At 36.8% G+C, this 22792-nt stretch overlaps 1 protein-coding gene and 1 long non-coding RNA gene across 11 annotated transcripts in view; one reads left to right on the top strand and one right to left on the bottom strand.

Moving 5' to 3' along the window:
* The window catches only part of ASAP1 (ArfGAP with SH3 domain, ankyrin repeat and PH domain 1), a 631037-nt gene that overhangs the window by 478018 nt on the left and 130227 nt on the right, over positions 1–22792 (top strand). For all 10 annotated transcript variants that reach the window (XM_069081239.1, XM_069081237.1, XM_069081236.1 and 7 more), the window contains 6 exons: positions 2015–2089; positions 3682–3731; positions 7191–7320; positions 8581–8666; positions 19066–19141; positions 20100–20186. In XM_069081239.1, coding sequence (XP_068937340.1) covers positions 2015–2089; positions 3682–3731; positions 7191–7320; positions 8581–8666; positions 19066–19141; positions 20100–20186 — 504 coding nt within the window. The remainder of the gene's footprint in view (positions 1–2014; positions 2090–3681; positions 3732–7190; positions 7321–8580; positions 8667–19065; positions 19142–20099; positions 20187–22792) is intronic.
* Positions 7327–22792, bottom strand: part of LOC138155945 (uncharacterized) — a 40067-nt gene continuing 24601 nt past the window's right edge. The window contains exons 3-4 of the long non-coding RNA XR_011167033.1: positions 14015–14115; positions 7327–7969 (exon numbers count right to left, since the gene is read on the bottom strand). This is a non-coding gene — a long non-coding RNA (uncharacterized lncRNA). The remainder of the gene's footprint in view (positions 7970–14014; positions 14116–22792) is intronic.

Raw genomic sequence — 22792 nt, forward strand, 5'->3', positions numbered from 1 at the left:
GTAAGTTCTGTGTCATTATATTGCCAGGTGATAAGTATTATTGAGGCAACTACTTTGTGCTTAGCCTTGTGTTAAGCACAAAAAAATAGCCCTTGTAAAACATTTGAGCACTTCAAAAGATCTTTGATTTTAACTTTGACATAGTTTGTAGCTTCTCTATAACTTCATAAGTTGCTGTTCAAATACATACATACACACACACACTCACATATCCTGTATAATCACCTAGTGGCCAAACATTTCCATGATTAATTAAGTTTGACCTTGAAGAATAAATGTTGCCAGTTCCATACATGAAGACTTTCACACTTTGTAGAATCTGTTGGAGTTTGCAGTCTTCTGGCATCACCATCTAGAACTCAGTGTCAATTCTATGCATGCTTCAAAAAAAAAAAATTATGGAATGCAAGTTTTTATCTTGCTGATCATGAGTAGTAAGCACTGAGTTACTGAGCTGGAAATTGATCCAGGAAACACTGTTACTTTTTTTCTTTTCTTTTCTTTCTTTCTTGGATGTTTATTCAGACACCAACTAGTATTGATCTTCCTTGTTTCCTGCATTATATATTGGTTATAAGTGCCAGCTCATTCTTGTTCCCTCTAAGCTGTGTTTCCACATGTTTGTGTAAATGGGGATCTAGTCCTTTATTTTTTTTAATTGACTTGTAACTTGAAGACAATCAGCTTTGAAGACCCATCCATGCATGTCATCTAAATAGTAGTCATCTAACAATTAAGGATAGGGGAACACCAAAAGATTCAGTTCACCTGGGAAAGAGTAGTTTCACTGTTAAAATTCACTGCTTTTCCATTGTATTTCTTCAGAAGTGTTTGATTTTAATGTATCAGGTTGAATTTTTTTTCCCGCAAATTATGTTCTGCTCTTCCATCTATTTCAATCCACATAATGTTCTGGTTTAATTCTTATTGACTTGGAATCAAAAGACCTGAGAAATCCTGGCCCTGACAATTTCCAGTGGCTACATGACTAACCTAGCTCTGTGACATTTGGCAGGTCACTTAGCCTCCCTCAAATACTAGTGTCCTCATCTGTGAAGTACAGACAGTACCGGCTGTGTGATCCTGGGCATCTCTCAGTGCTGTATGCAACTCTCCAAGACTTTAAGTTTCAAAGAAGAAGCCAGCCTAGATTAGGAGAGGGAATTCCTATGTCAGTGAAATCACAGGTATACTCTATCCCTTTTATATTATTAAATTTACCTGCAGCAGTAAACAGGACATTTCCCTGCCCCTGTGGGCCATGAGATGATCAAGAACTTTTCCCTGCTGCTTCTGCTTCTTTATCTCCTGTGTATCATCTGAGATAGATGACCACATTGCCACTAGAGGGAGTAACAATTTTGGCTGCTTCCTTGTTGGCTTGATCACAATGGGGATTTTTTTTTTTTCCTTCTTCCCAACTAGACTCACCTTTTGTATATAGCCAGTTTAGAACTTTTAGCCCCAGGAGGTATCCTGAAAATGTACGTTTGTGGAATCTTGAGGAAAAGTGTCTAGAAGAATACACTGTTCTCCTACTACACTATTTCAGAATGTACTAATCTTGAAACTCAAAAAATAATAGAGCTGGAAACTTAGTTCTGATATCCTATGTTCTGACAGTCTAAGGGGGAAAAAAACCCAGAACCTTAGAACATACTGTTAAAACTAGAAGGAGCTTTAGAGAATGTCAAAGCACAAAAAGGACTTTGGAATACATAATACTGTAAATGGAAGGGGCCATGGTACAGAAAATCTTAGAAGTGGAAGGGACTTTAGAACAAAGAACATTAAAACTACAAAGCACTTTAAAATAGAGGATTGGAAACATAAACTGTTTGAGTCTTTGGAGATCATCTTAGGGCTTCTCTCTGGTTTTGCAGATTATATCATCAACTAATGAGCAGTTCCAACCACAAGTACAGTGGCTGATATGACCGTTGCTATAGTTCTAAAATTAAGTTAAATAAAATGAAATGAACTAACATGGCACTCTCGTTCTTTTCCCCTACAGCTCCAAGGTCTAAGCCACAATGTGATCTTCACCTTGGATTCCTTGTTAAAAGGAGATTTGAAAGGAGTCAAAGGAGTAAGTGGTCAGCAATGTGATTTAATTCTCTTTGAAAATTCTCCTTTTCCAGCTGCCTGTTACAGTCAAGAGAAATGTTTCTGGTCACTCAGGTTCAAAACTTTGGGGTCATCCGTAACTTCTGTATCACTCATCCCACATATAAGATCAGTTGCCAGATCTTTCTCTAAAACATCATTCGAATACATTCCCTTCTCTTCACTTACAGGGCTACCATCCTAGGGCAACCTCTTATCATCTCTTGCCTGTATTATTGTGTTAGTTTTCTAATTGGGCTGTGTTCCTCAAGTCTCCCCACTCCACTCCAGGCTACTAAAAGTGATTTCCCTGAAGTGTTGGCCTGACTCTGTCACATGCCCCACACTGCCTAATATATATATGTGGTTCTCTATTACCTACTTCCAGGAGTAAAGATAAAGTCTCCTGTTGGCTTTTCAAGCCCTTCACAATCTGGCCTCTTTCCTACCTTCCCATTCCTCTTAATACTTTACTCTCATCTTTGCACTCTGTGATCTGGGTCTTTGCACTGTTCACCTGCCTGGGGTGCTTTTCCTCTCAGTTGTCAGCTCTCAGCTTCCCTGGCTTCCAAGACTCAACTCAAATCCCTAGTTTTGTAGTCCCTCTGTATTCAGCCTCCCTTGCTGGGATCGCTTTCTCCTCTGCTTGTTTTCCCCTTCTACCTTATCTTCCATTTATGCTGTATCTATCTTGTATATGCCTGGATATTTACATGCTATCTTCCCCAGTAGATTGTGAACCCCTCCAGGGCCAGGACTGTTAATTTTTCCTTTTTTTGTATTCCTAAGTGCTAGTACAGTGGCAGGCATAGAGTTATCATTTAGCCACTTGTTAATTGATTTTTAAAAGTACACAGTTTCAGTTATATAACTCTTGAAGAAATTTATTTTTGAAGGTAGTAAAAATTAATCATGTAAAAAGTCCAGTAGCAGAGTGTCTAAGTGACACAGTGTTGGGGCAGCTAAGTGGTGCAACGAATAGAGCACCAGCCCTGGAGTCAGGAGGACCTGAGTTCAAATTTGGCCTCGGACACTTAACACTTACTAGCCATGTGACCTTGGACAAGTCACTTAACCCCAATTGCCCAGCCTTCTCCACTCAAAAAAAAAAGTTCAGTAGCAGTGGCATTTTGAAAAGTTAGTTGACTTAAGGTAAGGAAAAGTTTGTCAGTTGGGGTTTCAATGAGAATTGCAGAAGGAAAATTATAAGTCTTGAACTAAGGGTCAATAGAGAGGTTTTAGTTCTGACTGTACACAGTTAGTACACTTAGTTTTATGACCTTCCTAAGCCTCAATTTCTCTACTTGTCAAATAGGTCTAGCGATATTTAGTTAACCCTGTCTTTCTCATGGGGGTTGATGATCAGATGAAGGTTATCTCCTTGCTGTCTGTATCTATGTTTGAAAAGCATAAACTACTTAAATATATATATATGAATAAAGCAAATATATGTGTGTGTATATATAAATGTGTGTGTATAATATTATAATAGTTTTAAGACCCCTGCCTCAAAATTATACATTTATCCTGAGCCAAAGATAAATATAATTCCAGTTATATTTTCTCTTTTCTAAGGACCTTAAAAAGCCATTTGACAAAGCTTGGAAAGATTATGAGACCAAATTGTAAGTATCTTTCACTTGAGCATTGTTTTCATGAGGGCTAAGTAATTAAAAGTAGCAAACAACTTGAGACTTTGACAACTTTTTCTTGTTCAGTACATGCCAGTGCTATAGAAATCTTGGTTCTCTTATTTAGGTTAACTTGAGAAACCTGGCAGTCTTATGTCATTTATTTTTCATTGGGCACACAATTGCTAACCTTTTTTAAGATGGAAATTACATTCTTTCTGCTAATGGGTTGACATTTATGGACTGCCTAACAATGTATGTCACTATGGTTGTATGATATTTATCACAGCTTCTGTTATGCTACAAGAAAAAGTAATTTTGGTGGCTAGTTTGGTGTGAACATGTACATCTGTGGCATTTCACTTGGCAGAGCAAGTACTACATACTGTAAACACACAGTCTAGATGATACAGGTACATTTGAAAAACTCTCAGTAGATACCAGATATACTAAATAGACCCAGGCCTTTTGGAGAGCCAGCGTAAAAATCTTAAGATGGCTATAAATTTAGACAACAGCTAAGATAATAGGATACAAATGTTTGTGTAGGCAGCAATAATAGCAGTATGAAAATGGAATCAGGGAAAGTTAAGAATTAAAATATTTTTGAGCTGTTCACCATTGTTTATGTAATAAACTTTGTGCGTATTTTAAGAATATTTTTGTGTTTTGATGGTTACAGTTCTAAAGCAACTAAGATTCTTGTAACATTTCTAGATATGCAAATTAGTACAGCAAATCAGAAATAGTACTCAAAGATTTATTTTGATTGATCAGTATGCACTTGTTCCATTATCCTGGTTGCTGAAGACATGGGGATAGAAAAGGAAAAGACGAAATTGAGGGGAAGATAAATAAACATGAACCACAAAGCCCTTTTTTATTTCAGTTTCTTGTTGAAAATCTTTCCAAAATGTCTGAGTCTACTTCCTTGGTTATGGTGACATGTGTAATGAGTGTAATCATGTCTTTGATGGTTGAGGATATTATACTTTCTGGTTATCATTGTGAAATAGTGCTCATTAGCCAGGATGGAAGATGGAGCTAATAGGAATTAAGCATGTATTGACCACAGGCTGTTTCCTGGAAGTTGATTTTTTAAAAGAATGTACTTGCTTTCAATATATTTTCTCCTTATTTACCTCTTAAAGTTTACTGCAAAGGGGGAAAAAAGTCTGGTTACTTTAGGACTTGTAATTAAATCATAATTTTACAATATATTTTAAATAACATAGCTTCTTATTGATGAAGTATATCTTCCTAAAGAGAACCCAAGTTTTGGAGAAAAATATACTAAGGATGAGTTTAGGGATAATGTCAACTAGTGGAAAGTACAAAGATTAGGACTCAGAAGACCTTGGTTCTATTTTGTACAAAAATACTGTAAAGACAAACAGCTTTGGAAAAGTTCAAGACTCTGATCAATGAGATGATCAGTTATGATTCCAGAGGACTGATAAGGACTCTGTGTTGCCCATCTCCTGACAGTGATGATGGACTTAGAAGAGGCCCTCCCGTTCTGTTTTGTGGTTCAGTCTCCTCATTTTCAAAATGTGGTCTGGTGCCATATTTCCAACCTTCATGTGGTTGTTTTTAAGGAAAATTTCAATAGTATAAGTATAAAAAATGTCTAAATGTAAGATACTGTTTCTTATTGATTGGGTGAGTGAACAACTCTTGTTTGATTGGGTATTGCCTCAGAGCAATAGTATGGATGTTACCCAATTATAAAAAGGAAACTGTGCACACCATATACCTAGATAATAGTCTCATTTCACGCCTGCTACTCATACCAATGGAGTAAGGCCCTAGGATGATCTATTATTTTTGTATTATCATGTTGCTGTTGCTCCAAAAGCCATCCTGTTGCAGTGGATTTTTGGAGTCAGAGAATCTGGGTTCAAATCTTGGCACCACCACTTTCTTTAGTTGTTTTCAGTCATGTCCAACTCTTTGTGACCCCATTTGGGATTTTCTTGGCAAAGATTGTAGAGTGGTTTGCCATTTCCTTCTCTAGCTCATTTTACAGATGAGGAAACTGAGGCAAATGGAATGAAGTGACTTGCCCAGTGTCACACAGCTAATGAACTCAGATCTTCCTAATTTCAGGCCTGGTGTTCTATCCACTGCACCCCCCAACTCCCCTCTTATACTGCCTTTTACTAGCTGCCCCTTTTACTACCTGTGTAACCTTGGTGAAATTATTTGATTTTTCTGAACTTCATTTTGCTCAGCTGTAAATTGGAGGAGATGATATGAGGGAAGGAAATAGGACCAGATAATCTCCAAGATCTCTCCTATCATAAGGATCCCAGTTAAGGAGTTTTTTGTATGAGACATTTTTGTAAGAACCCAGGATCAATTATTACTTCTAAAGAAAAAAGTGTAGCACATTTTAAAGAGGGGAGAACTGGCACCCAGAACTTGATTCAAACAAAGTCACAAAGTAACAGGCCAGGAAAAATATCAATTCACATTTCTCCCATGCTTTCAGGCTTATTAAGTGCTATTTCCTCACTCTATGAGGTGAGAAATACAAATACTCTCATACTTATTATACAAGTGTAGAATGTGGGAAGTAAAAAATATCTAGCAATCTTACCAATTTTACCTAAAATCAGGAAGACCTGAGTTTGTATGTATTTTTTGATGGATTACTTGATAAGCCGTATAAAACTAGACTGGATCTTAATAATAAATAGAAAGAAGAGGAAAGGCACTCAAAATATGAGAAAATTTGATATGGACTTTTTTCCCCCTTAGGATCAGCCTAACCTTTGATCCCCAAAGTCATTTTTATCTACATGACATGACATAAAATACTACTGAATTAATCTCTAAATTAATAATTCCATAAGATAAGTACAGAGGAAAAGGGGGGCGGGAGGGACATGTTGATAGAGCCAAACAGGAGACATTCTTCAGGGAAGATCAGAGGAAGTTTCATGGAGAAGTTGCCCAGTAGAGGGTTTGTTGTTATTCCACTTTGACATATTTAGAGTGTTTTTAAATTTACAAAACCCTCTCCATACAGAATTGTTGTGATTATGAGGAAATTAGAATTGGAAGCACCTTGCAGGGCATTCCATCCAATCCTTTCTATTAGTAGCAGAACCAGGAATCAAACCTAGGTCCTTGGACTCCAAAGCCATTATTTTTTCCACTGAATCATGCAGCATCTTTATTTCGGTTTTTATATGACAGCAATCCACATACATGTCTTATCTTCATGACTGGGTTGTAAATTCATTAAGAATACTTATTAGTCTTTCTATCTCCCATAAAATTTGGTACCTTGCAAACAGGAGGTGATTAATAATTATCTACTGAATTATCTCAATGAATGTTGAGTTGACAACTCAGTCCTTGTAAAATTATATGTAGTGCCTTTTTAAATGAAAGTTATTAGTGATATTCTTTTAAAACCCGTGGTCTCATCTACTTTGATTACAGTACAAAAATTGAAAAAGAAAAAAGAGAACATGCAAAACAGCATGGAATGATTCGCACAGAGATAACAGGAGCAGAAATAGCAGAAGAAATGGAGAAAGAAAGGCGCCTGTTTCAGCTACAGATGTGTGAAGTAAGAAAAGATTTTCTAAAAAATAATTTGCCTAGAATTTTAATTGGTATCTTTTTCCTTACTGCTAATCAGTGGGCTATTATTTGGTTAAAAAATTAAGGGTATGTTCAATTACTAGATAAGAGGATTATATTCAGAATATTTCAATATCCCTTCCTTCCTCCCCTCACCCCGAAGTTAGAACTTATAGGGATTTTGGAGGTAATCTAGTCCAACCCTGTCATTTAACTAATAAGGAAACTGAGACTTTGAGAAGGGAGGTGATTAACCCAGGGTCACACAGATAATAAATACCAAAGCTAGAATTCTAATTCCTATAGTTAGATTGTGATGCTGACTGTCCACCACAAATAATTGTGAAATTAGTATGGAGTTGTTATATGGAGTGTTGGGCTCATATCTGAACTCAACTGATGGCTACCTGTATGACTTCAGGCAAGTCATGTGGCCTCTCTGGGTCTAAGTTTCCTTATTTGTGAAATGAGCAGGTTGGACTAAATGATTCCTAAGGGTCCTTTTCACTTCATATCCTGTGAGTCAGCATCCTCTGGAGTTCTGTTGATATCAGTCACAGAGGTCAAAGGAGGAATGTCACGGAATTCTTTTTCTCAGTCTTCAGGTTGAAGTCGGTCAGAATATCTTTAGAATGCTTAAAAATAAAAGCAAAAAGAGGAGTTAATTGGGTGAGAACCTGAATGCTGCTTGTTAAGCTGCTGGATGATTGTGGGAACAGTTTAAAGTGGGCTTGGGCAGTGTGTGTGTGTGTGTGTAAGGTGAATGCAAGATTTTATTGGCTATGTGTTTTCTAAACTATTTCCAATCGTTTGTTGGCATGTTGTTGTTGCTGTTTAACCATGTGCCCAATTTGTGCAGACAAGTAAACTATCCATTTAAAAATGTCTGAGTTTATAACATGAGAAAGGACATAAAAAGCATGCCCTACTGTATTAGATGAGATGAAAAAAAATGGATTTCTGATCATTCTGGAATGTTTTTGCTGTGTTTGACTTTAACTTGTCAAATGAACTAATTTTAGTATTTTAAAAAAATGCTAACAACTTAATCACTCCGTTTACTTGGTATACCCTTGATTCATTGCTATGCCAGATCAGCATTCCTTAAATGGAACTGAACGACTGGAGATGTGCTGGTTAGCAGTGCCTCGTGTTGTATGGATTAAAAGCTGGTGCTCTACTATCTGAAGGCAAATGAAGACGTAGCCTGTAATTACCAACATCAAGTTCTGTTTTATTTCCACAGTATCTCATTAAAGTTAATGAAATCAAGACAAAAAAGGGTGTTGACCTACTCCAGAATCTTATAAAGTATTATCATGCACAATGCAAGTAAGTGGAATGCTCTCATCTTTTTGTCGTATTCTAATTGAACTCAAGTTTTGCTTTTTTAAATTTTTGCCTTCAGTCTTCTCCGTGGTCATTGCAGAGATATCTTTTCTTTTGCTTTGCCCCATTGTAGAAAGCTGGAGCCAATAAGTAGAACAGAGTCAGATTTGGGGTTCTGTAAAGAACTCTCTGACAATTAAAGCTTGAAATCCTGTGATCCTCTAAGATATAATGGTTTTCTGAAAATTTCCTTTATAACTCTTTTGCAGATGCTACCTACCCTATCAATCTGGCTGTAGACCTTACTTTCCCCTTACCACACTGACCTCCTGAGCAACAGTCAAAGCAGTAACAATCTCCCCATTGGTCCCAGGCACATAGTAGGGGCCCCCATGCCAGATGTCCCTGTTGTCATTGTTACATTACTCGCTTATTGTCTGGGACTGCTTGCCTCTCTGATCGAAGTCCCTTAGAGATCAGAATCTTATTATCAGAGGCATTGACTTTCCTTCCTTCTTTTTGTCTCTCTAGTTCCTGGGGACTGAGAGGTAGGGGTGAATTGGAGAGGCCTAGGAGGCCACTCCTCTGAAGAGTTTGTTCTTTGACCCAGTGCTTAGGCCCCCCCCCCCTTTGCCACTTGGGGACATTTTTCCACTTGGAGATAGGTGACATGGAGGATGGAGCTCAGTGTCACAGAGCAAAAAGTAGACAGGAAGGGGTAGAGGAGTCCATGGAACAATAGAATTAACAAGGAAGTGGATCCCTTAGGGGTATAGTGAGTGGAGTTAGGGGAAGGGCATGTGGGAATGACACAACTGCATTATCTTCCATAGTTGTGAAAACACCAGTATCTAATGTATGTTCAGCCTTCCAACTGAAACCATTTTTCTGAGTTATCTTTAACTTTGTGTGTTCATATATGCATACTTTCCTATATTACAGAAAATTATACATTTACTATTTTAAAAATTAATCAAGCCTTGAATAAGCATCTGCTATTTGCCAAGAACTGTACTAAATGCTGGTGATTCAGTGACAAAAAATTAATCAGTCCCTTTTTTCAAGAAGCTTACAGTGGATCAGGAGAGATAATATATAAATACAGTATATAAGCATAGGGAGCATGTACACGCAATAAATAAAAGGTAATTTGGGGAAAGGAGGCCCTGGGAGTCATGGCGTTTCAGGAAAAGTTCCATATAAAAGATTGCACTTGAGCTAAAAAGGTCTTCTTAGGGGTAGAGAGAGGTATGGAGGAATGTGTATTCCAAGTGTAGCCATGTTTTGGCAATTATGTTTCTATCTACTTGTTTTTCTTTCTAAAGATTTCTTATTTTAGGGCAAGGGCTATAGAATTCAGAGACTTGGGATCTAGTCTAGATTGGATGACTGGAAAAAGTACTAGATTTGGAGCCAGAGAGCATAAAGTCAAATCTTTTCTCTTTTGTTTACTATCTATGTGACCTTGGGCAAAATCAATTCTTCCTTCTGGGCCTCAGATTCCCTTTATGTAAAATGAAAGAGTTGAACTAGAAAACCTCTAAGACCCCTTTTAGATCTAGATCTGTAATCCTTGATGAAGTTGCCTAATCTTTTCAATGTCTTCACCTGTCAAAGTTTTCTTATGAATAAACATCTTGCCAATTCATAATAACCCTACACTAAATAGTGATCATTTATAGAAGAAAAAAAATTGCAAAAGAGAGCACCACAAAGTTGGAAAGATCTTGAAACACCATCGTGTTGTTCAGTCTTTTTCAGTCATGTCTGACCCTTGGGTGATCCCATTTGGGGTTTTCTTGGCAAAGACACTGGAGTGGTTTGCCATTTGCTTCTACAGTTCATTTTACAGATGAGAAAACTGAGGCAAACAGAGTGACTTGCCCAGGGTCACACAGCTAGGAAGTATCTGAGGCCAGATGTGAACTCAGGAAGACAAGTCTAGTATTCTCTCCATTATACTCCAAGCTACTCCTGAAACACCATCAAACCCATCCCTATCATATCCAGACAGACTAACTGAAAATAAGAAGAGGAAGAACCACTTATTGTAGTGTTGACTACCTTTAGAAAACAGAAGTAGACCTCTAGAATAACTTCTTTTGTCCGTTAATAACCTTTTTTATCTAGTATGGAATAGTGGGAAAAGTGCAAGACTTAAGATTTGAGATGTGTTTTCTAATTCCACCTTCAGCACTTATTAACTGTGTGCACCTGGGCAAGTCACTCTTTGAGCCTCAATTTCCTCATCTATAAAATGGGTATAATAATATTTGTACTATCTGTCTCACAGAACTGTTGTGAAAAAAGTTCTTTGTAAACCCAAAATCACTATGGAACCATAGGCTGTTATTATCCTATTATGTATTGTAATTGTATTGAAAGGTAACTTCATAGTGCAAAGAACCCTGGCTTTGGAATCAGAGGATTTAGGTTCTTATCCTGCCTTTATGATTTATTTCATGTGTGATACTGGGTAAGTCATTTAACCTCTTAAATTTTTTTTTTTTGCTTTTTTTTTTGGAGGGGGGAAGGCAGGGCAGTTGGGGTTAAATGACTTGCCCAAGGTCACACAGCTAGTAATTTTCTCTAATGAGAGTGAGTAGGTAATGATAGCACTTTAACTTTCTCTTCAAGAAAAACGATTAGTTAATCATATTAATGTTACTTTAAGGGAAAGAAGTAGCATCGCCTCCTATAGCAGCTCTCAAAGTATGAGCTGCAAATCCTTTTGGGGGGAGGGCAGGGATGTCCCCAGTGTCCTTTCAGGGAACCTATGAAGTCAATATTATTTTTACAATAATACAAAAAGTGATTTGCCTATTAAAATATTTCTTCTAGCTACATATTTGTACAAGGCTAGATTTTCTTCATACACTTCAAACTAAACAACAGATCATTACAGATTGAATGCAAAAGCAAATATGAAAATCCAACTGTCTTTTATTAAATCAGATATTAAAGAGATTTGCAAAACTATGTAAATCTTTGTTTTGGAAAATCTAGTTAATTTTTCATTCAAATGTTAACCTAATGGGTTTCTTTTTACTTATTATATAATTATATTATATATATATATATTATATAATTGTAATAATACATAATAAATACTTTTAAAATTTAACATTTGAAAATATTTAAAATAATTTAAAAACACAGTTTCCATTTCTAATAAAGTAAATACCTGTAGATGTAATCAAGAATATATTGGGGCAACAAGGTGGCACAGTCAATAGAGCACCAAGCCTGGAATCAGGGAGGACCTGAATTCAAATGTGGCCTCAGACACTTAACACTTACTAGCCGTGTGACCTTAGGCAAGTCACTTAACCCCAATTGCCCTGCCTTCCTCCCCTCTAAAAAGCAAAAAAAATTTTAAAAAGAGTATATTGATAAATGTTTAACAACTAGTCCTTGGGGGGAAGGAGATGTATTCACAACACCCTTTTAGGTTAATTTGAATTATTAACATTTTCTTCATCTCTTTGCTCATTCTGGACAGTCAACAAAATAATAACTCAATTCCCCATTGTAGCATTTGCCAATTTCTAGATGCTCACACTGAAAATGTTAAGTCCGCTTATGTTTGAGAACTGCTGGCATGGGGGAAGAGGATCAGCTTGAAGTTAGGAAGACCTGGATTTAAGTCCTGTCCCACATACATCCTAGTACCTCTGGCACCAAAGTGGAGATGCTGATTTGGTGGACAAACTTCTGGATCAATAAAATAGATCCAGAGAGGATAATCAACTCATCTCAAGTCACCCAGCCAAAATTAGAACCCACTCTCCTGACTATGGTGTGTGTGTGTGTGTGTGTGTGTGTGTGTGTGTGTGTGTGTGTGTGCATGCACACACCTTTACATATATTCATGCAAGTGTGCTTTTTATGTTACTTATTCTATATTATCATGCCTTTATTCATATTACATGTCAGACTCCCAGTCTAATGATGTTCTACTATACCATGATTAGTAATAGTACCAATCCAAGTGACTTTTAGCCATATTAACTTAGATAATTCCCATACTTTCTAGGCACCCTCTCCATTGTGGGCACTGTCACATACATCAGAACTCATGCTCTCTCATATTAGGTGATTGACATCCTTGGCTTTTATCAGCCCTCCAAAGAACTGCTGAGTAAAACTCAGTCATACCCAAATGCAACCAACCAGCTGTGGTTATTTTTAATATGTAATGTTTATCAGCTTAATGCCCCGTTTAAATGACACAAAAGAATATGCTAATAACATAATCAAATATTAATGCTTACAGTACATTAATGACACAAAATAACCTAGAAAGAATGTACTTCTCTTGAAAAAATTATGAGCATTTGGCAGTTTTCTAAAGCAATCAAATATAATTGATAAAGCAGGGGGGAAAGATCTGTTACTAATTTACATCAGTAGAAGAAGCTTCTAACTGTTATCCAAAAGCCCCAGTTAATCTTTGCCCCAGTGCTTTCTGTTCTGGGGGATGGTTCTGAAGTGTTCTGAGATGTGGCGTCTTGGACTTTTAAAGGTCTATTTTGGTTTTAATTTACAAATGTAATTTTTTTAAGAAGCTTTTCATTGGTTTCTGTTTTCTTAGAAACACATTTCATTGCATTCATATTCTTAGCAATAAATGAGGTACTCAGTTCTCTGCACTGCAGCTCTCTGGCAGTGGTCCCTTTTAAGTTTCCTCAGATTTGAATGGTTTTCTTCGGAGATCTGAATCCTGCAGACTGTCGAGTAGAGTTTGTTAGAGATGTGTAAGAGCATAGGTTGATAACTAATCTCCCACTTCAAAAAAAAAAAAGGAAAAATGCAAATGTTTTCTAAAGGGACAGAATTTAACAGGAAAATAATCAAAACCAAAGAAGGATAATTTATTAAAGTCAAAGTGAATCAAAGCATCACGAAATCCTTCTGCATTGGAAAGAACCAATAAATACTTGTGGGCTAAACCACAGAGTTCACCTAGTTCAACCTGTAACTGAAGAGAAATTTCCTAACAAGCTGTTATCTATCCATTTTACTCTTAAAGACTCCTATGAGAGGAAATAATGATAATGTTTATATGGTGTTTCAAGATTGGTAAAGCTCTTTACATTTTTTCCTCAATTGATCCTCAGTATAGCCCTAGTGTTATCATTATTATTATTATATTAGGGGATAATTATTAGGTATAATAAGTATTATAATTATGTCTATTTTACAGATAAAGAAACTGATGCTAAAAGGTTAAATGACTTTCCCAGAGTCACTTGGCTAGAAGCTTCTGAAATAGTATTTGAACTCAGTTATAATTGTTAGGTAATTTTTCCTCAAGCAAAGAGCTGAAATATGTCTCTCCACCACATTACCTCCTAAAGAGTACAGGCATCCATGTGGGCTGTAGTCAGAAATGAAGGTCTTTGAGAGCATGTCCTAAGAGGATCTGATGAAGATATTGAGGATGTTTAGCCTAGAAAAGGAAAGACAGAGGGGAGGTATGATAGCTGTCTTCAAGTATTTGAGAGGCTACGTATGGATGAAGGATTCACTTTATTCTGCTTGTTACAAAGGGCAGAACTAGGAATAGCAGGTAGAAACTACAAAGAGGTAAGCTTAGGCTTTATTTTGGGGGGAGGGGGATTCTACTAATAATTAGAATTATCCCTAAATTGAATTTGTTGCCTCTAGACTTAATGGGATTTAATGGCCATTTAGAATGACCATTTGTAATACACATGCAGAAAAATTTGTGTTCAGGTATAGGTTAAAATAGATTGTCTCTAATTTCCCTTCTGACTCTGAGATTCTATGAAGATCTGATAATTTTTAAAACAAACAATTTTGGTGTTTTTGTGCAGAAATTTGTTTGCCACTAAAGGACTGAAAGATATGAGAGAGCAGTGTAAATAAAAGTATTTTACTCTGAAAGAAAAAATTATACCTGTTTCCTCTAAATATAGAACCCTTAAGTTCCAGGCTGATTGGTTTTTGTAGGGTCTTGGCTAGTAAAATAATAAGGCTTAACTCTTCATAACAATTGGAGCACAGAACTCTCTTGTCCATAAACTTGTAGGAAAACCTTTTTGATTCCCCCAGGAATGTTCTACCAACCCCTGTAAATTGAAGCATAGAAATCCCACATCTTTCTTTCAGACTCAAAGGGCATTGTGCAATATTTGAACAAAGAAAGGTAATTAGTTATTCTCTTAACCACCATTATGGTCTTTAAATACCATGGGAATATAGGGCATAAGATTGAAGACTGCCTGGAGTTTCACCGAGCACATTTGGTAAGAAATGTCACTAAGTAACTTAGATTGCCTTGGAATCAATATCTAATTTAGTCAAAGCCACGAGCTTATAAATTAGATTTTCAAATTGAGGGAACAACTGATTCATTGGAGGGTCATTTCTTGGGTTTTGTTGTGTGTGTATATGTTTTTAATTTGGCAAATAATCTTCATGTTACTTTCAGATAAAAGTGTCTCAAAAGTTTAATTTTTATCCTCATGAGCTTTTCCAAATACTAGCTAATTTAAAACCAATTCAGGAGATATGTGGGAAGGGGGAGGGGCTGAAAAGGTTTTTTCCCCCTATGGTTATAGAATTATGAGAACCAAATCTAATGCATTCCTTTCTCCATTGTTGTTAACTGTGAATTCACCATAGCTTCAAAAAGAGACTTGATTTGATCACATATCGACTTAAAAATAATTTCAAAATTGAAGATTCATTCAGAGATGAATTGGCAATCATATTGAGACATTTAATCAATTACATTTCCTTCAGAACAGGCAAAATCATGTTAGAAACTTATGAGCTATGCCATCCTGTCTTTAACTTATTATATCAGAACAACAGTACCTATTGATTTAGAATTTAAGAGTACATCAGCCTATTGATTTCCAGATTAAAATGTCTTATCATCCTGTGCCATTAAAATATTTTAATTCCTTTTAAAATAAACCTTTATTGAAGCCGTCCCCATTAGCCCAACAATCAGATAAATAAGGAAGATCCTGACTTAATGTTGGAACATACAACTCATTCTATTGTAGATAAAGACTATGACTTATGTTTAAACCCCTTGGGACATGGCAGTGGTAGTACTTTTATTGGCAAATATGTTCTTATGTTTTGTTGATTGTTCGTTTCTCCTCTTTTTAAATTTTTTTGGGGGGGGACCTGTTCTATGGGTAACCATGCCAAAGAATTAAATACTTAGTAGCCCACATTTTGGTGGCAAACTTCTGTGTACTTAAATAGGCCAATCTTTTGGTAGTAGACTTGTTCTGCTGAGAGTTCATTCAAAGCCTTTGCCATATGGTGCTATTTGCCAGAGCACATGTTGTCCTCACCTACTCTTAGAGCACCCAAGGTTACTTCTGTGCCCAGATAAGTCATAGTAGGGTTTTTGGAAGATATAAATGTAATTGTGTAGATTGGGTGGTGGCATGGAAAGAAGCCTAGTAGCCCAGCACTGAATCCCTTGGGATAGCCTTTGTGTATTTATGCCAAGCTTGTTTCATGTACTCCTTAAAGTTCAGAACAACACATATTTCAACAAAAGAGGAGACCTGGCTATGACTCTTACTAGCAGGCAAGTCACTTGACCTGTCTGGACCTCCGTATCCTCCTCTGTGAAAAGAGAGGATCAGGTAGAATGGACCCTGAGGTCCTTTCCATTCCTAACATCCTCTGTTTCTATCCCCTTGTTATAATGAGGCCAGAGTGACAGTGATATGATGTCATCTTGGTAACTAGATTCTTTTGGGTTTATCAGAATTACTGTTACATTATTGAGTTGTGTCTCTACAAGTCAATCCTTGCTTTTACTGGGTGACTTCATTACCTCTCTCTTATTTTTCACAAAATCAAAGAAATTAAAACTAAGATAGATTGAACTAGATAAGATGATCTTGACAAATCCCCAAGCTAAAGGATGAGTCTTCATTCTAAACTACCTTCTACAAATTAGTCTTTTTGAAGTATTTTATTCCTTCTTCTCCCTCCCCAACCTCCAATCTCCTTGCTCCAGGAAGAAAGGATTGCCCTATTTGAATCTTTTCTCTTGAAGGGAATATTGGCCTTTTTCCCTCTAATTTTCTCCTCTCCGCATCTTCTTAACATCCCCTTCCCCTCTTACCTGCTACTTATGGGGTGCTTTAGATAGACTCTGCCTTTATCCTAAGCCCCTATTTGGGGAGAAAATGAGCATAGTAGACAGAGTGTTGGACTTGTAGTCAGGAAAACCTGAGTTCAAATCTTTCTCCAAATATTTATTAGTTATCTGGTCCTGGGAAAGTCATCCTACCTGTCCAAGCCACTTTCCTCTTCTATAATAGTACCTGTCTCATGTGATTGTTGGGAGGGCCCAGTGAGATGATGTAGGTAAAAGACTTTATAAACCTATTTAAATATGTGCTATTATTTAACTGTGGTTCTCATCTTTTGCCAGTGAAGTTCAGATAGAAACATTCCTGAAACAAGTCACTATTCTACTCCTTTCATAATTAGTATTCTGTGAACTTTACACATGTGGATAAAATAGCTGCTTTTTATAGTTGATTAAAAATATTGGGATGTAACCTCATCCTCTTTAGGCTTATTTGGAAGTATCCTTGGCAAAACTGTAAACATGACAACAAGGCATCATCATTATCATCACATTATTATTATAATTATTTGTTATTGAAGTAAAATTGACCCTGTGTCAGAGACAAAATGAAAAACCCTTGCAAAAGTTATTCCAGAGCAAAATCTCTATCAGAAAGCAAAATAATAGAATTTTAAATTATAGGCTTAGCTAACCCTGCCTTCATTCTTTTTATCTTTTACTTTACATGTTGATGCTTTCAGTTCCTTTCCCTAGGTATCATTCCCCTAAAGTAGCATCTATAATAAAATGTTTTCCATTGTGGATCATGAGTCAAAACCATCTCAGTCAACAAGAATTCATCAGACGACTACGATGGACCATTTGCTATGCTAGGTGCTAGTGATAAAAATACTAAAATTTATATAGTTCTTGCCCATTAGGAACTTAAAGTCTCCGTGGAGACAGCATACACCTACTCTAAGTATATACAAAATAAATAGATAATATGAATACAAGAAAGTTTCAGGAGGGAGGGCAGTAGCAGTTAGAGGGTTCAGGAAGGACTTGAAGTAGAAAGTAGTGTTTAACTTAAGTTGTAAAGGAAATAAAGTTTTCCTTGAGGTGGAGATCAAGAGGGAGTACATTCCAGGCAGGAAATAGAATACTAGGAGTGAGGATTAAAGAGGACAGTTTGTCTGGACACCTGTAGAGGGGAATACTATATAATGAGTTTGGAAAGATAGTTTAGGGGCCAAGTTGTTAAAGAGCTTTAAGAGCTAATCACAGAAATTGATAGTTTAAATTAGAGGCAATAGAGAGTCACTAACCCTCAATTTCTTTTACTCTACATTGACCTGTGAGCTTCCTCTGAAACTATTAAAATGCTAAGGAGCTTCATAGGTCATCTGCTCCAATCTCCTCACTTTTATAAATGGGTAAACTGAGGCCCATAGGGATTAAGCAACTTGCCAAAGGTCACACAGGTAGCAAGTATCAAAGGCAGGATTTAAATCTGGGTCCTCTGAAGCCATAAAAGGCCAAGGTCACCCACTAACTGCATCCTAAGTCATCACCAAGACTTGTCATGCCACTGTACTTCATTGACTCCAGAGGAGAGATTGAGGCTGATAACTTTGCCCTGCTAACCTACTTAAATCCAGTTCACTTACAAGTCAAGACATCCCCCCTTTGATATGTATGGTAGATCCTCTTCCAAAACGAAGGACAAACGACAATAGTGGTCTTTTTATGGTGCTATTACATAGTCTTGTTAGACATTACTCTGGGTTAGAAAGGAAAGGAAACTATGTGCAATCAGACATGACTCTAGGTTTATAAAGGAAAGGAAACTACATGGAATCCATACTGCCACCAGATAGGAACCTGGAAACTGTTCCTTTGAATCAAATTCTTTCAGCTTATTTCCATGCAATTTTCTCTCTCTTTTTCTGGTCTTAAAAAAGAGGGAATACAAGTAGAATACAAATACAAAAAAATTCCCAAACATTCTAGAAATTTTTTAGAATTCAATGAGTTTGGATGTAGTTAACAAAATGCTAATTATACATTTCACTCTTCTAATTAGGATGATATAATGGGCATAGTAGAAAGCATGTTAGCCTGACTGTCAGGCTACCTGAGTTCCAATAGTATCTCTTTCCCTAATTTCCTGTGTAATCCCTAAGACAAAGCACTTTGTTGGGCCTCACTGTCTTCCCTGAAATTGTGTATAAATTTATTTTCCAGTTTTCCAGTGGGATCATTTGGTTGTTTTTATTTTTTTTAATATTGTTGATGAATCACAGGTGTTTTCCATTGTAGCTTTTTTCAGGATGGCTTGAAAACAGCTGATAAATTGAAACAGTACATTGAAAAGCTGGCTGCTGATTTATATAACGTAAGTTATTTGTGAAGTAAATGGCTTTTAACATGCTTATGTGGATAAACACAACCAGGCAATTGAATTCAGTAGCAAAAAGACATATAAAATAAATGACAACAACTTCACAGTTTAGCAACTTGTCAATATACACCTTGAGAAGATAGGCTTTTAGCACAACTTAATTAGCAAGGCTGTCAGTGGCCAGATAGTAGACCTACCAATTTTCTTGTGTGCCTAATAATGAGTTCTGAACTGATTTATATTCCTGATTTAATTGCAATGCAGTCTTGCTGCTCTCCTGTCAACAGTATAAGCCATTTGACTGTCTTTGAAGAGAACTAAAAAAGATGAGTTGAATTTTTAGACGTAGTGCCCATGATGTTGAAGGCATGAATAACATGGCCATGAATGCCTATGGTGGAACAATACATCGTCCATTATATCTAATAATGACATTTGCATATGCTTCTTAAAACTTAATTTGAAGCATATCTCTCTGAAAGGCTGTATATAATATTGCCCTTTTCCATCATTCATTAATAAAATATGCTTTTTAAAAAGCCATGGAGGAGCTGTCCTATAAGAATTCAAGTAACTTTTCTGTTTAGTTGAGTAATGGGGTTTCAGTTAAAAAAAAAAAGTTTTAGTACCAGAAAACAAATTATGTGTTATTTTTCTATTTGTAACTAAAATGACACTTCAGAGTCTAATTGGTGGCCCAAATTAGTTTTTAGGGAAAAGGCATATTGCAACCACTTAAGGTTACTTTAAAGCATGTTATTTGACACATTTGTAATATAAGGAGTCTTTGGCTCACCTTTGCCATTTTCAGAAGTGGCATTGTATTGCAGATTTGGATAAGTGAATCAATGCTGCCCAATATACATGTTTAATGAATGGCACATTTGGTTAAATTAAATTGGACCTGTGAAATTTAGAGGTAAATATTGAAAGCAATTTTTTTCTTTTGCAGATAAAGCAGACTCAGGATGAAGAAAAGAAACAGCTTACTGCACTCCGAGACTTGATAAAATCCTCTCTCCAACTCGACCAGAAAGAAGTAGGTGACATATGTATTCATGACTTGAGCTAATGGTGTGTAAGTGAGAGGACTGGAGAGGTACACTTTCTCAGATCTCATTTTGGTCGTGGTAGAAATGGATAGTCACACACAAACACAGCACCAGGGCTTGTTTATCTCCAAAATCTGTTTTTGAGAAAACAGCAATGGCCCCGCCACCATGAGAATTAACAGTATAGCCAAAAAACCCTGGAATATTACAACAGTCTCCATTGTTATACCCCTCTTTTTAGTTCTTCCCACGCCCTACTTTGTACTCCCTCTTAAACAGCTACAAACTGGGACAGTACAGTTTATGCAACAGTCAGAGATGTTGGATGTTGGTCACCTATGCCTTCCAACTACAGGGCGTTGTGCCCACTTGTTGCCTGGAAACAACCCCCTGGGGAAACATAGTGTTTCTTTTTCCTACTTCAGCTAATTGTAAGTACAGAAAGTTTTTGAATTTTGTAGAGGGCCAGGACATAAACATTGTTGAGCACACTCTTGGTTTTAAACAGCCTAGTAAGAAAACTTAAAGTTGGCATAAATATCCTAAAGCTTCTTTAGGGCAGAAATATCTTGGAGACCCTTATTATTCTATTCATGGGATTCCAAATTATTGATTCTACAAAAAAATCATGAACTGTAAGACAAGCTTTTTACTGTACCCAGAATAGGTTATGCACATTAAGGTCTTCCAGGAATGGGATGGATTTGTACTGAATTATCCTATACTTAGCTCCCTCTGTGGTCAGGGTATTGCCTTTGCAAGATGGATACCCAGGGCTGATAGAGGAAAAGGGCACAACATAGAACTAGATTTTAAGTTACACCATGTAATTGGTCAAAGATAGCTTTTAATAAGCTCAAATGCTGGCAGTCGATAAAGAGCCATGAAGAATTCTTCAGTTTTCTCACATGTGAATCGTAACACTATCTATACTCAGTGACATCTTTCCTTTGTTCATCGCAGTGAGAGGCAGAAGACGCAGAGAATGGATGTCTGAGAATGTCAGAAGGGGAGTTTCTGTTTAGGTACATGCTGGACTAGATGACCTGAGAGGCTTTTTCCAACTCAGATTCTTCTATACATCTTGGTCTGTTAGAAGAACTAGGATTCCCAATAGATGTTTATATCCAGTCCCAATGATGATTTAGTCTATTCTGTGGCTTCTTATAAGGAACAAGGGAGAGTTAGAGTAAGCTAAATAGATGAGAAATATCTCCCCCTGCACTGATAATTGGGAATATATCTTTAATGATGCAAAGAGCAGATTTTGGTCCAGAATTTCTGAGTTAGTGGCGTACTACTGAAGCATGATAAAAAATGAATATGTTCTATCACCAGCTTAATTTATCTTCAGTGTTAACTACACTAAGAAGTTAGAAATGTGAGGCACTTGGCATAGATAACAAAACTAAGTTGTCCAAACATCTTACATACTCACAAAACAAAAGGATTCTTCCATTTACACAAGTGTTTCCATAACAAATACTTTGCCTGACACATTTAAGCCCTTATTTGTAGTGGGAAAGAGTCTTGAACTAAGAGTCATAGGATTGTGGGAATTGGGTCCTCTTCTTCTCCTTTACTATTTCAATGAGTGATCTCACCAGCTTCTACAAATGATCTCTATGCTGATGATTCTCAATTCTTCTTAACAAGCCCTAAGCTCTCTTCTGACTTCCATTCTCTAATCTCCACCTTTTTATTGAACATCACAAATTGGATGTTCTATGGACATTTTAAAATCAACATGTCTAGAACTTCATCTCTCCCCCCCCCCCTCCAAGTTTCCTGTTATTGTTGAAGGTATCATTTTCCCAGTTACACAGGTTTGCAACCTAGGTATCATCCTTGATTCCATTTTTTTCTAGTCTACATGTGCAGTCTGTTACCAAGTCTTCTTGCTTTTACCTGAACTATTATAATAGCCTAGTAGATCTCCTTGCCGCTGGTCTCTTACCACTCTAGTATGTCCTCCACTCAGCTGCCAAAATCATCTTCCTAAGGCACATCTGTCCATATCATCCACCCACTCATCCTCTATTCAATAAATTCCAGTGGCTCCCTATTGCTTCTAGAATCAAATATAAAACCTCTGTTTGGTATTGAAACACTTTTACAAGATGTAGCAATCCTTCTACCTTCCCAAGTTTTTACTATACCTTACTGTTCCCCTACTTCCCCTACAATCCAGTGATACTTGCCTCCTTCCTATTCCTCATACAAGGCTCTTATTCTCCTGACCGACCTTTTGAGCATTTCTCTGGCTGTCCCCCATGCCTAGAATGTTGTCCTTCTTCATCACCACCTTCTGGCTTTCTTGGCTTCCTTCAAGTCCAAGCTAAAATCTCACCTTCTATAAGAAGCCTTTCCTTATCCCCCTTAATGCTAGTACTTTCCCTCTGTTGATTATTTCCAGTTTATCCAGTATATTTTGCTGGTAATTAGTTTTCATGTTGCCTCCTCTATTACACTGTGTGCTTCTTGAGAGCACTGGCTTTTGCCTTTCTTTGCATGCCCAGAGCTTTACACAGTAAATATAGAATATATAAGGTACTCAATATAGAATACTCAATATAGAAGGTATTCAATAAAT

Source organism: Petaurus breviceps, unplaced genomic scaffold, assembly GCF_028583685.1.
Source record: "Petaurus breviceps papuanus isolate PSGF00001 unplaced genomic scaffold, PetGlider_PUasm1.0 98, whole genome shotgun sequence".
Classification (NCBI taxonomy): Eukaryota; Metazoa; Chordata; class Mammalia; order Diprotodontia; family Petauridae; genus Petaurus; species Petaurus breviceps.